Source organism: Sceloporus occidentalis, unplaced genomic scaffold, assembly GCF_023333645.1.
Source record: "Sceloporus occidentalis isolate IW3139 unplaced genomic scaffold, rSceOcc1.0.p SCAF_1, whole genome shotgun sequence".
Taxonomy (NCBI): domain Eukaryota; kingdom Metazoa; phylum Chordata; class Lepidosauria; order Squamata; family Phrynosomatidae; genus Sceloporus; species Sceloporus occidentalis.
The window spans coordinates 125,977,314-125,994,577 of NW_028316981.1; the positions used below are offsets into that span (position 1 = coordinate 125,977,314).

The 17,264-nt window shown below is 40.9% G+C and overlaps 1 protein-coding gene across 1 annotated transcript in view; it reads left to right on the plus strand.

The window, feature by feature from the left end:
* The first annotated feature begins 1,098 nt into the window (after window positions 1-1,098).
* LOC149322097 (myocardin-like) overlaps window positions 1,099-17,264 on the plus strand; it is a 130,008-nt gene continuing 113,842 nt past the window's right edge. Inside the window, exon 1 of the mRNA XM_089534435.1 lies at window positions 1,099-1,273. Coding sequence (XP_089390561.1) covers window positions 1,120-1,273 — 154 coding nt within the window. The 5' untranslated portion in view covers window positions 1,099-1,119. The remainder of the gene's footprint in view (window positions 1,274-17,264) is intronic.

Consider the following 17,264-nt stretch of genomic DNA (forward strand, 5'->3'; position numbering starts at 1 on the left):
GTGTTGTGAAAGCAGGCGTCTCTAAGGGCATGCTGTGACCTACTGGGCTTTCAATGAAGGATCCTGCTGCAGTTAGTGAAAATTAAGATGTTGCACATGCTCCAAGATGCAGAATGAACATACTCTACTAATATAAAAAGGCTTCATGAAGAACACCGATGTTGGTGGTCTCTGAGCTCCGACACTGCCTCGCTGGCTCTCGTCCGCTATTTTTCACAAACATAAATAATCATAATCCATATAAAACTGTCATATCGGTTCAGCACAGACGTCACCAAAGCCCTGGGCCTAATTCATCAAAGATTTAATGTTCAGCCACACAACGTTTTTTTCTTTTGTTTTTTGGTGAGCAGATGCAGTTTCCTGGATTGTCCTGTCATCACCGACAACTTTCCATTGGGAAGATGCATCACATCAAGAGCTCAGAAATGCTAAGAAAAATGAATATTTGAAAACATAAGAATAAACAGTTATTGCTAGTTCTTTGTTGCTTATTAATTACAAAAAACAGAGAGGATTTTGGATGTTATGGCTACAGCTGTGGATGGATTGCCATGCTCTATGCAAAAATTACAATCAGGGCAATGTTAACTGTGATGAAGACTGGTACTGGCAAGTAGTCCGGGGGAGCCACAGAGAAACATTAAAAGAGTTTTGTTGTACAAAACCAGTTAGCTGTGCTAGACTATGACTAGTGAAAATAAGTCAGTGTTCCTCCTTTTAACATACCCAGTATTGCACTTTTTAACATATATTGTCTTGTGCAACCTCTGCACTGTATTTGCAACATTAAGTTATCCTAATAAAAGGTACTAATTTTACTAATAGTACACACAGTTCCCTCTCTCTCTCTCTCTCTCTCTCTCTCTCTCTCTATATATATATATATATATATATATATAGGATTATTCAAAAAGAATGATGCAAAAGTAAAGCTGTTCTTATTCAGTTTTGCACTGTTCTTTTTGAATCACCCTGTATATGTCTTTCTTTCCTTTTTCCAGTGCCCTATCAAGTGATATATGACTTTTCTACTTACAGCTTTTTCTTGATCCTTGGGAACACTGAACTTTCAACACAGAGGAAAAGGAGCTTGACAGAGTCCCTTCAAGCCTGGTGATGAATGGTGTGATTAAACAGGAGCTTTTGGACCAGAAAAATGCACCCAGTGGGAATGCAGAAGTGTTGCACAAGGGCAATGTTTGCAATGAAGTAAGGAATGTAACCATCCGGGCATTTGTCCAGGCCCCTACATTTGCTGAGAGGAAAAATGGTGAGTCCTTAACAGATTAGAGTGAAGGATAAAGAGGGAGAGGGGGAGAGAGTATGGCTGCAGGTTGTGTAAATATGAAAATGGGAAAGTATGGTGCTACTTTGGGGTATGCTAAGGTGGCTGCCATTTTACCTCACCCTCTGGATAATGCCTTTCTGAAGTTGTAAGGATAGAATTAATGAAGATGGAATCCTTGCATGTCCTGTGTTGTGATTCACAGTACATGAGAATGCACCAAAAATTCAGTTTGGTCCTGTCATAACTGTGAAATTTCCTGAGCATATAAATAACAAAAAGATGGGAAGAGAGTCAGGAAAGTGAAGGAATTCATATCCTGATAGTTTGTGGCTAATTGTCTGCAGAAGGATGTAGACAGGAGCCAAAGATGTAGGCCTACGTCCATTTGTTACTACCAAAAGCAGTAGACCCATCGAATAAATTAAACTTTTATAAGTGTTGATTCCTTAGGTTTCCTTTGATTTAATGGGGTTACACTACTAAGCTATAAACAATAACATCCGTGGACAGCCAAAAAAGACAAACAAATAAGTTCTAATGAAGATCAAGCCAAAAATCTCCCTGAAAGCTAAAATGACAAAACTGAGGCTGTTGTACTTTGAACACATCATGAGGAGGCTCAACTCATTGGAAAAAAACAATAATGCTAGGACAGCTGGAGGGATGCAGCAGTAGAAATAGCAATGTACATTTCTATACTGCGTATCACAGCACTTAAGCACTCCCTAATCGGTTTACAATGTGTAAGCCAATTGCCCCCAACAAGCTGGGAACTCATTTTAGCAACCTCAGAAGGATGCCAAACTGAGTCAACCCAGAATCCCTGGCTGGTATTGAACTTACAACCTTGTGGTTTGTGAATGAGTACCTGCAGTACAGGCATTGCATCACTGCATCACCAGGGCTCCTTAGTAGAAAGAGAGGAAGGCCACATGCTAGATGTATGGATTCTATTAAGGAGGTGACAGGTATGAATTTACAGGAACTAAGGAGAGCAGCGGAGGACAAGGAGTTCTGGTAATGTCTTCTCCAGAGGTTCACCATAGGTCAAAATCTACTCAAGGGTAGTTAACAGCCACAAAAAAAATAAATAACATCTGATAGTATGAAACCCTATTGACCAACTATTGTCTGGAAAGAGAGAAAGACCTGAAACTGTGGATAAGCTGCTTATAGTGTGGTGGCCCAACATGTACCTGCTTGTTTATCTTGGATTTGGTGGGAGCAGCCAGCTTATGAGATGGATCCAGCATGTAGCAAATGCTTTTGGACTGGTGATGGATGCCTGCTATGTTTAAAAAGATGGCGGTGTGCCCACTCTTGAAAAAGCCCAATCTGGTTCGAGAAGTGTATGATAACTATGTCCGGTAGTATACTAAGAAGATACTGAGACAGATTCAAAGTGTTGTTAATTGCATATACTGTACAGCCATAAGAGCCAGAGTAGTGAGGTGGTTTGAGCTTTGAAAATGGAGTGCTGACTGTAATTGTATTGTTTTGCTAGGTTAAATTTAAACTGTTTCTGATTTATGGCAACCTACATGGATTTCTTAGGCTGAGAGTGAGGGGCTTGTCCAAGGTCCCCCAATGGGCTTCCATGGCCATGCAGGGATTTGAACCTGGATCTCTGGAGTTGTAGTCCAAGAGTCAAAACACGACACCATACTGGCTCCTAGATGTGCACAGACCAAAGGATAGTTTGTTCTGGTTTGCACATTGATTCAGAATGTGTGAAGTTGGTAACTATTTGTAACATCATGTGAACTGAACCATATTCTTCATCCCTATGTTTGTGTGCCTTTCCCCCAGCCCCCAAGGGAGACCTTCAGGAATTAAGGAGTTTATAGTAAGCATCTTTGTCCAGTAGTGACTTGAGTGGGAAATCCAGGTTCTTATGTAGCCTTTGCTGTGAGTCTTTTCAGCTACAATTCTAGATACACTTTCTGTGGAACTAAGTAACATTGATCCCCATTGGATTTATTTCTAAAGATATACTGTAGGTATAAAAGTGGAGTTTTCTTATGTTTCAAGACTAGCATATTTTGTCTTTATGTAAACACCAAGTACTACCTGATAGTGAGATCTGTTCAACAGTGGAACCGCCTGGGAGAGTGGTGGACTCTTCTTTGTCAGAACATTTTAGGCAGAGGTTGGATGGCCACCTGCTAGGGATGATTTAGCTGTGATTTCTTGCACTGGCAGGTGCTTAGAATAGACGACCCTTGGGTTCCTTCTATGATTCCGCAAATGCAGGACATGCTGTGAGTGGGAAAGGGCAGATAATACAGTATAATTATTTTCCATGCCAGCATGTCTGACTTTCAATGATGTTGATCGTATGATTAGTCCCTTCTATATGATCTCCCTTTTAAAGTGTTAATATTGTATGTACCAAACATCTGGGAGTAATAATAAAATAAATAAAATTTTTATTTATATACCACTTTTCTAAAAATCAAAGTGGTTAACAACATGTGCAAATACAATCTAAAACCATCAAAATACAAAACATCATATAAAACATCAGAACACCAACTACAGTAATAAAACCACATCTCGTGCCACTCAACAGTGCTGACAAGGGGGGGGGGGGAGCAGATCGGGAGTCAGGAGTCAGGAGTCAGGGGTATGCCTGCTCGAAGAGGTGTGTTTTTAACCCCTTCTTAAATTGGTTCAGTGAGGTGGCCGAGCGGAGCTCATCGGGAAGCGAGTTCCAGAGATTGGGGGCCGAGATAGAGAAGGCCCTCCTGGTGGTAGTAACTAATCTGACCTCCGGAACTCTTAATAATTGCTTCCCGGTTGATCTGAGTGTGCGGGGCGGATTGTACGGAATATGTAGACCATATTCCACTAAGGTGATATGTGAATGGGCCTTGTGGTGACCATTTTCTGGTTCTGAGAAAGCTGCTACCTTTCAGCTCAGCCTACAGCTTGTTAGAAGGCTAAATTGGGTGAAGAGAAGGATTCAAATGTGGTGAAACAGATCCCTCCAACTACAGATTCTTTGACTTGCTTGAGTGAAAGACAAGGAATTGTAAGTGTCCATCTGGTTTGAGTTTAATGTAATGTGCAGAAAAGGTTGCATGTTTTCAAGGACCTTGTGCCTAAGTAGTAGATTGTACCACAGTTTATTACACAAATGGAGCTTTTTATTGCTCAGCTTTGTTGAGCTGCCAGTTGGGATAAAGAACACAACGTACTGCGTGGTCTCTATCAGGGAAAATTAGAAAGCGTTCAGTTCTGCTTAAACTATGAAGCATCAGGGAGAGTTGTAATTAAATCCAGAGAACTGGATTTGTACTGGACTTGCTAGTGTCTTTACATTAATAAATACTTTAGGAGAGACTTCTAAGTTGATTGATTGGAAAATGGCAAAGATGTATGAGTCCAGAAAAACAACTAACAATTCCCAGTGGTTTAGGGTTTTGATCTTCATGGCCTTGGAGAGTCAACAGGGCTCTTTGCCTAGGGAATGCACCATATAGAGATCATTCCCTAGGCAAGCAACCTCTGTTGCATGCATGTGTTTCAGTTTAGATCTATATTGCAGTGCTTATTAAATGATTATCTTGTCCCGAGATCATTTTAGCTTTTGTTCCACATAATCAGGTAGTAGGTGTACATACAGGGAGATTTTTCCATGTTGGCTCTGGAGCTCAGAGCAAATAAATATTGCAAATAATGTATTGAACTCAGGTGACAGCTAATCCTCTGATGAGATACTGTCCCGCAGCCTTGAACTTTGCAGCCGGGACTTTAATGCCACTTAAATCAGAATGTAAGAACTGAAAGAATTCCAGGAATGTGGTGATATAAACTGTATTTTTAGAGCTGTGAATGACTTGTGAGAGCGAAACAGCACTGTGACTAAAGATAGCACAAGTCAGTTTTTCCATGATTTATCACAAGAACTTTCACCCTAAGGAAAAGTCATTTAATGTTGCGATAGTAGCTCACACAGGCTGGCAAAGTTTCAAGTCAAGTCATTCATAGCATATTTTGTCACAAGAAAAATTTCCATAACACATGCTACAAATCCAAACTACATTTCATCTACACACAAGTGCCTGTAAGAGTAGAACCTAGAAACATTAACCAAATGAAAACAGAAATCGCTTGTAATTCTTCAGTGACATATAGTCTCTGTAATGACTATAGATCAGTCTCATTCTGTTCTTGAATCAGAAGTATATACCCCATAGCTTCCAATACAAAATAATTTTGAATCCCGTAATGGGCAAGTCTGATTCTGTGACAGATGTCTGATGGTCCTCTTTAGAGGGCAAGAGAGCTCTTTGCTCTGAGGCAACTGTCAGGTCAAGTGGTAGAAAAGAGTGTCTCTGGTGTACCTTGAGCAGATCCACAATCATTTTGTGTTTTGTAATATATGGTGGAAATTTAGCATATAGATATAAACAGACTTTTGAGGGCTTTGCAGTTGCATGCTCGTTCTAAAATGAAAGAACCAGTGAACAAGTATGGTGTAGTGCTAGATCTGAGTGTAAGAAGAACAACATCCAAATATACCTTTACCTGCGTAGCTCAACTGGTGCCCTTGATTCAATCATGTCACAGCTTAATCTACCGTACTTATTGTGGTTCTTGTGGGGACAAAATCCAAAGGCGATTGAGCTATTTTCCTGGATTAAAATAAAACACAGAAATTGTTTTGTTTTGTTTTATTCCAGAATTGAACTTGAGTATATCCTTACTCAGTTCTGAATGCTGAAAGCAGGACATTGCAGAGCCTGGAAAAGTTACTTTTTGGATCACCATTCCCAGAATCTCCTAGTCAGCATAGCCAGCGGCCATGTTTCCATTCTGGGGGATTTTGGGAGCTGCAATACAAAAGTAACTTTTCCAAGCTCTGGAAATGTTCTTATACATATACATCAGCCATTGATGGCTGCAGGTTTATTTTAAAGGTTTGTTGGGAGTCCCAGAGCAACAAAGTGCTCTTCTGTTCTGATCTCAAGAAAGAAACTAGAATATGCTTTTGCTTTTGTTTTGTTTTGTTTGCTTGCCCCTCCCCCCTTTCCTTTTTTGAATCTTCAGTCTGGAAATCCTAATGCATCCATTCATTGCCTTCTTGGATGGATTCAGGGATGCTGATCGTATACAGGCCAAGTTGCCTTGCCTAGCCTTCTCCACACCTCCTTGTACAACATTTAGCACTCAGCAACTAGGCCTTGATTCTTCATCCTGTCCTTTGTAGCCATGCCTTTGGTTGAATAAGCAAAGAATGGAAGTAATTATGCTACGTATGGCTTTGTTTGTTATTCATTTTTCCTTAGTCTAGATGACAACCAGCTTGTGTTGTCCCTACAGACAACACATCTCTTTTCCCCAATATACTTTTAGGTCTCTTTCCAGAAGGCAGCCCCTCCCTTCATTTCCTCATTTTTAAAGGATTATTCCAACATGAGTAGACCTGGCAAACTGCTTTGTGGTCTGTTATTCTGTCCTGATCTCTTGAACACTGATGAATTCTTGGCTCTATGTGGCCTTGTCCCTGTCACACAGAATTGTGTTTTTCCTGACTGAGAGATTGAACCAGCAGACTGTACCGTGAAAGAATGCACAGAAAACTTACAAGGTAATATTTTGTGAGATAGAAAAACAAACAGCATCTTCCATTGCCCCCAATGACAACATTTCCTATCTCAGGGGAGATGGGGAGAAGGAAAGGCGAAGAAGGTTCTCAATAATTTCTGAAGGTCTTCACAATATTAAGATCATGCTCCCTCAGCCCTGCTTTAGAGGAAAATAATAGGCTCTACTGTCTGAACAAATCTTCCCATTTTCCCTTTTTGTTTTTTACATATCCAACTTTAATCATGGAACATGTTCTCTTCTGGTCTTCAAATGCCTCTCCAAAGCATACTTTCACCAACTGTAACCAAAGTTTTAGTATTCAGAGACATAGCCCTGTTAGTCTGGGAAATCAGTTTTCAAAGGATTCTTCTAGCACCTTTCAGGCTAAATGGGGAAAAAAGCTGTTAGCATGAGCTTTTGTAGATTTGAGGTTTTAGTGTGTGTAGAAGGTTCCATATTTTCCACTTCTTAATCATATCCTATGTGTCTCCTTTTTTGTGGATGGGAATGTATATTGATTGTTTTCAGTCAGTTGGCCACTGGTTTGTTTTCCATATTTGTTAGCATATTTGAGTTAACACTAGAGTTGATTTTGTCTGTTTGGATTGTAGCAATTCAGTTGGAATATCATCTGTTCCTGGTGATTTATTCTTCCCAATTGTTCTTATTGCAACTTCCACCTCGTTTTCTAGAATTTAGGGTCTATCTTCATATGGTTTATCCTTCCATGTGTCATTCATTTCTTTCATTTCTTGTATATAGCTCTTCTCTGTATTACATCCAACATCTTTTTATATCTTCCTTATCTTGTAGTATGTCCCTCTTCTTATCACATCCCAGCCCTTGGTTTACACTTCCATTTGAGTTCCTGGGTCTTGGGGAAGAGGTCTCTTCTTGTTCTTCATTTTTTGTTATTTTCTTCAATTTCTTTGCATTGATTATTATAGTAATCTTCCTTATTCTTGTGCACTAGTCATTGAGCAGTTGTATTCATGGTTCTAGTTTTGTTTCTATCTCCCTTTTCTTTTGCTTCTCTTCTTTCCTTAACTGCTCGAATAGTTTAATCTGTTATCTGTTGTTTCTTCTCTTTCTTGGAGATGTCTCATCCACAGGGTCACCATGAGTCAGGCCCAACTCAAGGGCAGTTAATAACAACTTATATCTTCCTTTTGTCACTCCCTCTACTCTTCGTCATAGACTGTAAATCCTGAATGCTACAGGTAAGAACATTGAAGAACTGCAACAAGAACCTGTATTCATTGGATAATTATGCAAGCTGCTATAGGAATGAATAAAAGTGCCAAATGCTTGTCCTCTAACTGTTCCAATTTGGGGGGGGACAGTCCTGATTAATTTTGTGTTGTCCCAGTTTTCCAGCTGTTTCTATAATGTCCCAATTTCTTTCCTTCTCCCACTTTCCCATTTTCTCTGCAGCTTACTTCAGTTGGTGCACACTGAGCTCAAAGTGCAAAAGTAGTTTATGCAGTGGTTCAGCCACATAAGTAGACTAGCTATCCATGGACTGGAGCATATGTGCCTCGCCATGCCCCATATTATTAATATGCTTGCAGATACACTGACATGGATGTGTTCACACCGCCAATCATTGAATAATATGAAGCTGGAGCATCCATATTGGGGGGGGGGGGGCAAAATTGAACCCCCAAGGATGGGAAGGGTCCACTGTACTCTATTGACTTAGTAAATGGAGAGGAGAGAAGGGGCAAAGTTTTGTCCTTTTCTGTAATCTCAGGCAAAAGCAAACAGCTGGAGCTTTTCCTAGTTAGTAACTTTTACCATCTTGACCATACTCTTATGTTGCTTAACCACACATGCTTTTTCATCTGTGAAAAATTGTGGAAGGGTATGTCTACTGTTGCAGTTCCTCTGCAGAATCTCAGTTGGATGTCGCTCCAATGACCTCCTCACAATTTCAAAGAGTTGTTTGTTTGGGCTACAGCCCTCCAGAATCTGAGAACTGTGGTCCCAAAAATAACCTTTCCCAAGGTCTGCACCTGATGCCATTTAACTGAATGTGACAGCGATTAAATCAAGGACCTTCAGCTGGATCTGGGTCCCGGTTTTCATGGGACCATCAGCAACAATGCATTGAGGGGCCTCCTTTGGCACAGTCCCTCCTTCTCTAAACAAACCTGTTGCTTTCCCTTCTGAGCCTAGTGTAAAATCAGTTGAGTCAGCTGAAGTTTTCATATCACCTTGAACATCTTTGTTCAGTTCAGTCCATTCCCACAGTTAGGCAATGTAGAATAATTAAATGGAGAACCATCATGTGATAATCTTCATGCATTTGAGAAACACCCTCAAATGCCTATATCTCATATACACCTTTTGTAAAGTGCTAGGACATGGTTGAGGAAAGTGGAACCTCCAGGGCTGCTTTGTGGCCCTTAAGGGAACAATGTAAATGTTGGAAGGTGGGAGTGCAGTCATCCAAGGTTTTCTGGAAGGACACTATTCTAACCCCTGACAGTTGTCCATCCCTGTGCTAGACAGAGGCATACAGAACACTGCAAGATTGTGAGCCTCAAGGGATAGGTAATGACTGAAAGAATAATGGAGGGCTTTGGGCAGAGCTATGTTAGTTTTAAAATGTTCAGAAGTGCAGTATATCCCCATTCAAATCAATGGTGTTTAAAGTTTCTGTGTACATCTGATCTCTGAATTTGTCCTAGAAAGCATTTTGAAGGGAAGGCTTAGAAGACTGACTTTTGCTGTAGTCTGAAATATCCACACCCTGTACCTGGTCATCCATATCTCCTTTACCATGGTGACTATGAGACATAACATCATTTCTAGCTCAATATGTGGGGCCCAGGAACTCCCAAGTATATTGCTGCCATGCCAGTGGCAGACAACATATCTATTAATAAATAAAGAACTGACAGTACTCACTCCAAACTCAACTTTTGAACTTAATATTTGCAAACCTGTGACGAGACGAATTGGACTCTGTGAAAAAGTGTTGTTGTTTTTTTCTGATAAGCCTCGTGTGCAACCTAATGCTTGGTGAGAATATAATACACTCTCAAACATGGCAGCTTTACACCACCCATGATGGTCAAATCTGAATAAGGAAATGGGTTATGTGCCACACAGAAATCTTTGAGTCAGCTGAAATCATACACACAAACTTCCAAAGGAATAGTGGTTCTAGTCCAGTAATCCATCTGGGTACAAGTCAAAAATAACACCCCTTGCTAATACAGTGGAACCTTGTTATTCACTGGGGTTTGGTTCCAGGATCCCCCGTGGATAACAAAATCTGTGGATGCTCAAGTCCCGTTAAATGCAGTAGCATAATAAAATGGTGTCCCTTATATAAAATAGAAAATCAAGGCTTGCTATTTGGAATTTATACTTTTTTTGAATACTTTCAAGCTGTGGATGCTTGAATCTGTGAATAAAAAATCCGTGGATAAGGAGGGTTGACTTTAATATTCAGTTATCTGTGCTAAATGAGTGTATTGAAGACATCCAGCAAAAACTGTGGCACGAAATACACTCTCATCCTGCCCACCCCACAAGCATCTCAACATCTGCCACAGAGTAAAGGGCAACAGCACAAGTCAGCACTTGAACCATTCTTCTACTATTTAATGAAGGTACATCTTCATAACAATGAAACTAATTCATAAGTTACAGGTACACTGCTAAATGAGTAAATTTGTCCTTTGTTAAATTACAATTACAGTATAGTGTGATTATCCCTTTCTTATTATAGGAAATTAATTAATTGGAAGTAAACTGTAACTAGTTACTTCCAAGCTCTATAGTTAAAATCAAGAATGTAATGAATATTTGAAATGAACCTACTAAAAATAAGTAAAGTGTAATTTTAAGTCAGGCAAGATTTTGTACAGCTACATGAAAAATGGAGCATGGAAAATCATGAGAAGTTGCAGAAAAACTCTAGCAGTGCTGCCCAACAGGGAGAAACCTTTGGAAATATTTTACAATCATATGTAAGAATGACAAATAGCAAAGATTTCCATCTCTAGGTAATATTAATTATTGCTTACAGTTCAGATCTAGTACTGAACTGCAGTTAAGTAAAAATGAAAGCAAAAATGTCCAATCTGTTGGTGGTCAAAGGGAGGGCAGAAGTAAGCACACATGGGCCTATGCAGGTGACACTCAGGGGTCATACAGACATCAATCTTTTAGGGAAATGACGTGAATAATCTCATTCACGCATTCTGGGTTTGTTATTCACACTATGGAACCACATCTATGTGCGTCTCTGTGAGTTCTGTTGGTCACACATGCCAGCACTCAAATAAAGATGGAATCAAGGATGTGAATGTATTCAAAGCACAGTCAAGGCATGCAGAGTTTTAATCTAGTTTATTTTACATAAATAGTTATTTACACTGCTGACTATGCAAATCTGTTTTAAAAACTCAGGAAAACTCCCTGATATTGATAATCCTGGGTTAAGTTGGTTTTTTGGAAGCCTGACACACACCCTATACTTAATTGGACGCATTCAAAATGCATGTGAACAACAAAAATTCAGCCCAGATTTATCCTGGATTATTTTCACCATCTGAACTGGCCCTCAATCACAGTGAGGAATTATGCTTGAAGCAGGCCATCCACCTACACAAGATGTCAAGATGTTGCTCCTGGCTTTACAGTAGTACAAGCCAGTCTTCTGAATCTACCCTCTTGTGTTAGTCAATCAAAGGAAGAAGGCAAAAGGACTTTGCTTTGTTCTTATAACCCTTTCTTCCTTGTCCATGTATCATAAACTGCAGGGAGCTGTTTACCTTTGTGCTGTGGCTTTGAAACACTAGCAGAGAGATCTGTCCTTTAGCTGCTCAGTTCGGAGGTCCATGCCAGGAGCTGAAGAAGATTAGTGTTAGCTGCATATTGACAACCATGAACCCGTAGCTGACTTGGGGTTTGCCACAGTGACAGCAATTCCTCTTGCCCACCCTTCCCCACCTGTTCAATTTAGGGATTTGACGAATGTTGCCTCCCTCCACACTGCCTTGCACAGGCTGTGCTGTAGATGCATGCAAGCTGCCAAGGCTGCTTTCAGAAAAACTTGTGGTTACTAACAAGGATGTTAATAGAGCGGGAAGAATCATAATAACAGTGCAAACATGACAGATTCCTTCCTGATGGACACACACATCCCATAAACATCATTGTCACTACAGGGCTCTCGCCAGAATTCCTGAAGGTGTTTTCAAGCAAGCTGCAGCCTTCTTGTGGAGGTTATTAGGGGCTGGAGAGCAGCACCCATCTGTTTGCAATTCAAGACCTGTTTGCAAAAGCACAAAAGGAGGCTGCGAGGTCAGTTTCTCTCTGCATCCTCTTTTGTGCGAGAAGCCCTGTAAGATGGGAGTTTGCCTCAAGTAATATTCTCTTGCCTGGGAGATTTTCCCTATTGCTCCAACTGTGTACATGCAAAGGCCTCCCTGTGACTTCAGTAGTGAAGGGAAGATGTCTTGTGCATGTTTACTGTATATACTTGACTATAAATTGATCTCAGATATAAGTTGATGGCAGGTTTGGCAGCCAAAATTATGGATTTTGCCATGCCCCATGGATAAGTTGAGGGTAAAACTTGGAGGCTCCTTCAGTTTGTGTATGTGTGCTCACAGCAAGAGGGACTCTAATTGAGGCTTTTTGCTTCAGTGTTTCAGCCTTGATTTCAGCCTTCACTCCCAGACAGTGAGGTGTGCAGGCGGGAGAGGGACTCTTAAACAGCAATATCAATCAATCAATCAGTCACCCAGGACTCTTTCTGCTTGGCTAAAGAAAGAAAGAAAGAAAGAAAGAAAGAAACTGCTTTCCTGACTGCATGAGGAAATCTGAAAGAACTCCTATCACATTACCATACTGGCCCATAAATAAGTCGACCTGGGATTTTGGGGTCACTTTTGGAGCATACATTTTAAACCTATAGACAAGTATATACAGTAATTCACAAATCCCAAGGCTGAATTTTGACACTAAATATGAAATCTTTAGATGAGGCCTGGCTCAGGTTTTATCTGGAAAGTTCACATTCACTCTTTACCGCAATGGTGGCATGTTTGGAAGTCCATTTTATAGGATATTTACTGCTGCAAAATCAAGATTAAACCATTATGTTAAGTATTGTAACAGATCCCATTCTAATCAAATTAATGTATTATGCAAACATACTTCCTTACTTACTATATTACTGCACTACACTCTTACAGTGCTGCTATTCCACTTTTACTACTCTGGCTGCCTCCTGTTTCATTCTGGGGTTTGTAGTTGAATCAGCCCTAAAAGCTCGCTGGCTGAGAATTCTAAATGCCCTTCCTTAAACTGCAAAGCCCAGAATGCAATTGCAGGCAACCAGAGCAGTTAAAGTGGAATAGCAACATTATAGGAGTGTAGTGCAGTTATCTCGTAAGAGAGTGTTTACTCAGATTCTTTAACATTCCACCCAGGTTAAGGCTGCAGCTGTATTAACATTAACCCGGGAGTAAACCATTGGTTGTTAAAGGCAGATGGTGTATTGTTTTTTTGCAAGTAAATGTTTTGTATTAGCTAAGGATGATGGAAGTTGGAGTCCAGCACATCAGAGATTGGGGAATGCCACCTTGTATAACAGCAGAATAGTTGTTGTATTCTCAAGGATGTGGCAGTAGTTAAAATTCAGGTTGGCAAGTGAGCAGAATGGCACTGAGTCACAACAGATTTCGGGTATGGCTATGTAGCAGAATGTGGGTGCAGTGTTTGCCTCAGTTTCTTTGGATCTTACTGTTTGCTTCCCTTACTAGAAGCAAAGGCCTCCCTTTTTGTACACACTCACTGTGTGGTGCATAAACCAGCGACGTGTTTGTGGAAGTTCAGCATGGGATTATTCATGTTCTCTTTATTAATCACTGATTATGGCTGTATATGGAAACTTTGCCAAGGTTTAGGCTCCCTCTAGCAGCCTTGAATGTAGGGAATGTTAATCAGAGATACGCTCCCAGTGAGCTGTGTCTAAAGTGAGGAAGTGCAAAAAGATACATCTGATTTGAAAAATTCATCAGTCTTAACCTGTGGTTACTAACCTTTGGCCCCCAAATGTTATTGGCCTGCCACCCTCACCAGCCTTGAACATAGGTCTTTCTGGCTAAAAATTATGAGAGTTACAATCCAACAACATCTGCAACCCCAAAGGTAGAAACTACTGGACTAAACATTGGATAAATAGTCAAAGGCTTTCATGATTGGCATCCATAGTTTTTTGTCCGTTTTTCGGGCTATGTGGCCATGTCTCTGAAGATGCCAGCCACAGATGCTGGTGAAACATCAGGAAGAAACTCTTCTAGAACATGGCCACCTAGCCCGAAAAACCCACAAAAAACTATTGGATAAATAAATGATGAGATGACCTTACCCTCTCCCAGCCTCTCTAAAGCTGATCAGCAAACCCAAGATGTATCCACACTGCAGAATTAAAGCAGCCTGACACCACTTTAACAGTCATTGTTCGTGGATTCCTGGGATTTATAGTTTGGTGAAACATTCTACTAGGGGCTGTACATACAGGCCAAAAGGTCCATGTTCCCTCTGGCCTCATGTCATCCTGTTTGGCAAAGCAGACCAAAACCCAGATCAGTTGCCATCCTGGCAGACCAGATGCAAATCCAGTAGATCTGGCCTAATCCCAGAATAAACAGCCCTTAACCTGGATCAATTTGACCCTTGGTTTGCCACAGAAATTCCTGGAAACTCCGCAACAAAGCCTGGCTGTGCAAATGGCTCCCCTGTGCTCCTTGCCTTTCTGCACTATCGCTCCTATTGAAAAGCTGCCTGTCGCTGTGTCTGATGTGGGAATGGGGCACCTGGCCACATGGGTATAGCCAGGTGCCCTGTTTCCACATCAGATGTGGCAATAGGGGTGGGTATCTCAGTAGGAGCAATGGCACAGAAAGGCAAGGAGCACATGCCAGTAGTGGGTCCCCAGGTTGGCATGGGGATAGGCATGTAAACACCTGCCTGTCCCTGTACCAGCCCAGGGACTGACCTGGGCGAGCACTTGGGCCAGAATAACATGAGGTCAGCCTATGCTTTCCTGGTCCATCTGCTCAGGGCCTTGGCCTGTTAGAGAATTCTGGTGTCTCACCAAATTAACCTGATTCTGTATGTTAGAGTCATTGCAGTTATAGTGGTGTCAAATTGCTTTAATTCTGCAGTGTGGATACACTCTCAGTATACTACTTTCCTTATCCAGTTGAACTGTCCACCTCATCCATATCTGGCTCACTCAGTCCTGTAGGGAGGCAGAGCTACAAGTCAGTGGTGCAGCATGTGTTTTGCATGCAGAAGGACTGAGGTTCAATCTTGGGGTTTCCAATTAAAAGAGGCAGGTAGCAGAAGATGGGAAAGACCACTCTGCCTGTCAGATGGAAGTGCTCCTACCAGTTAGGGTAGACAATACTAGATCAAATAAACAGATTGACCTACTATAAGGCCAGTTCCTATGCTGATGTGCTTTCCCTTCCCTTCCCTGTTTACAGAACTGCTAGTTGTCATGAGACATGATAGCCCCTATAGCCTTGGTCTTCCAAATTGGTCTTCAGTTTTCCTTCTGTACAAAGACATTTTACACTGGGCAGATCCCAATGGGAGGCCTCTGCAATTTTGTGGCAAGCTGTGTGTAAGCAAGTAGTGAGATAGGAATACCTATGCAATTAGCTCACTTTAACTGAAGAACTATACATCTGTTGCATAGAATAAGATGTTATACTAACGGGGCAAATGGTATGGCAGTCAAAGCCTGCAAAGAAGCCAGGAGATTAAAAATGTATCTCTTTTTAGTAGTAGCTGCGAGGCATTTGGCCCACTGTATTTAAGCACAAAGAGCAGCTCCATTCTCCATTTGCTTTGCTGTTTCATTTTGTCCCAGCAGACCCTGAAATGAAAGCAGACTCTTTGATTTTTCCCCTCTGATCAGTTCTTCTCCCCTAGCCTTTGCTCCTATGGATGGGTCACATTCCTTTGCACTCCTAACAATTTCAAATCAAGCAAACTGGGCCAAAATGATTGTACCTCTGCTATCAAATGTCATAATATGATCACCCTGGCAAGCCTTCAACAGAGCATTAAAAATAGCTTACTAAGTTACACTGTGAAAATCACTAATATAACAAGACTTGTGTGTCTGATCCCATTAATAGGGGAAGTCTAATACTGTGATTTCATGCAGTACTGATGGAAATCAATAAAGGGATATTTTGGGGAGAAGAAAGCACACAGTTCTATTATTTAAGGCATTTTGTGCAAAAGAAAAGTTAGAAAATAACATTTAACTTGCATGTTCCTTGTCCAACTCAATAAAAATTATTTTGCATTGTTAAGGCTTTTGCTCCAGTTAAACGAGAATGAAGTTACAGAGCAGTTAGATTTTTGGGCTCACCCTTCTCAGTCAAGCAGAAAAGTCAGTTCCAAGGGGATGAAAGATGTTCTCCAGAGCATTTTGCTATGACTTCTTATCAGTGTAGCTGGCCCCAATTGCTTTCTGCTTGATAGAACGTGGAACCCAAATGCAAGTCACTAACAGTTTGCAAAAAGTTTGTGAGAGTGCAACAGTGATGCTTGAGGCAAAGGAGCCAGCATGGAAACTGGGAGAGGGGAGCAGGTAGGGGAAGCACAACTCCCAGAATCCCCCTTCCAGGGTTTTCTGCTAAAGAGGAAACATTAGGTTTTCTGTTAAAGAGGGGACATTATCAGAAAGGTTTTGGCTAAAAGAGAATGTGTGTTTGCTTTCTTGTTAATGATTCTGAATGTTGCTGAATCTCTTGCCACATCAGCAGCAGAACCCATAGACCCATAGAGTTGATCTCTGAAAAGTGGTAGAAGCAAAGAGTCACTAGTAGAAGCAAGAGCAGTGAGGAACATATACTTGATACCAGATATACTATATGCCCTTTTTTGTATGGAAAAACCAGCCAATGTGCAATATACAGTTGGCTATCTGTATCCATGGATTTTTTTATCCATGGATTCGACCATCCATGACTTGAAAATACTGAAAAATAATAAATTCCCAAGCCAAACCTTGATGTTGCCATTTTATATAAGGGACAACATTTTCACTATGCCATTGTATTTAATAGGACTTGAGCATCCACAGATTTTGGTATCCACAGGGTGTCCTGGAACAAAACTCCAGCAAATACCAAGAGCCAACTCTACATGGTCCTAGGAACAACATAGCCAGTGGGAGGATGTGAGAATGTCACTCCCAGCCATCAACCCTTTGTCATTATTTCACACATTTTGTAGGAGTCAGAAAAGTAAGTTGGCTCTCCATATCCACAGATTTTTTTTGTCCATAGATTCAAGCATCCATGGTTGAAAAAATATTTCAACCATG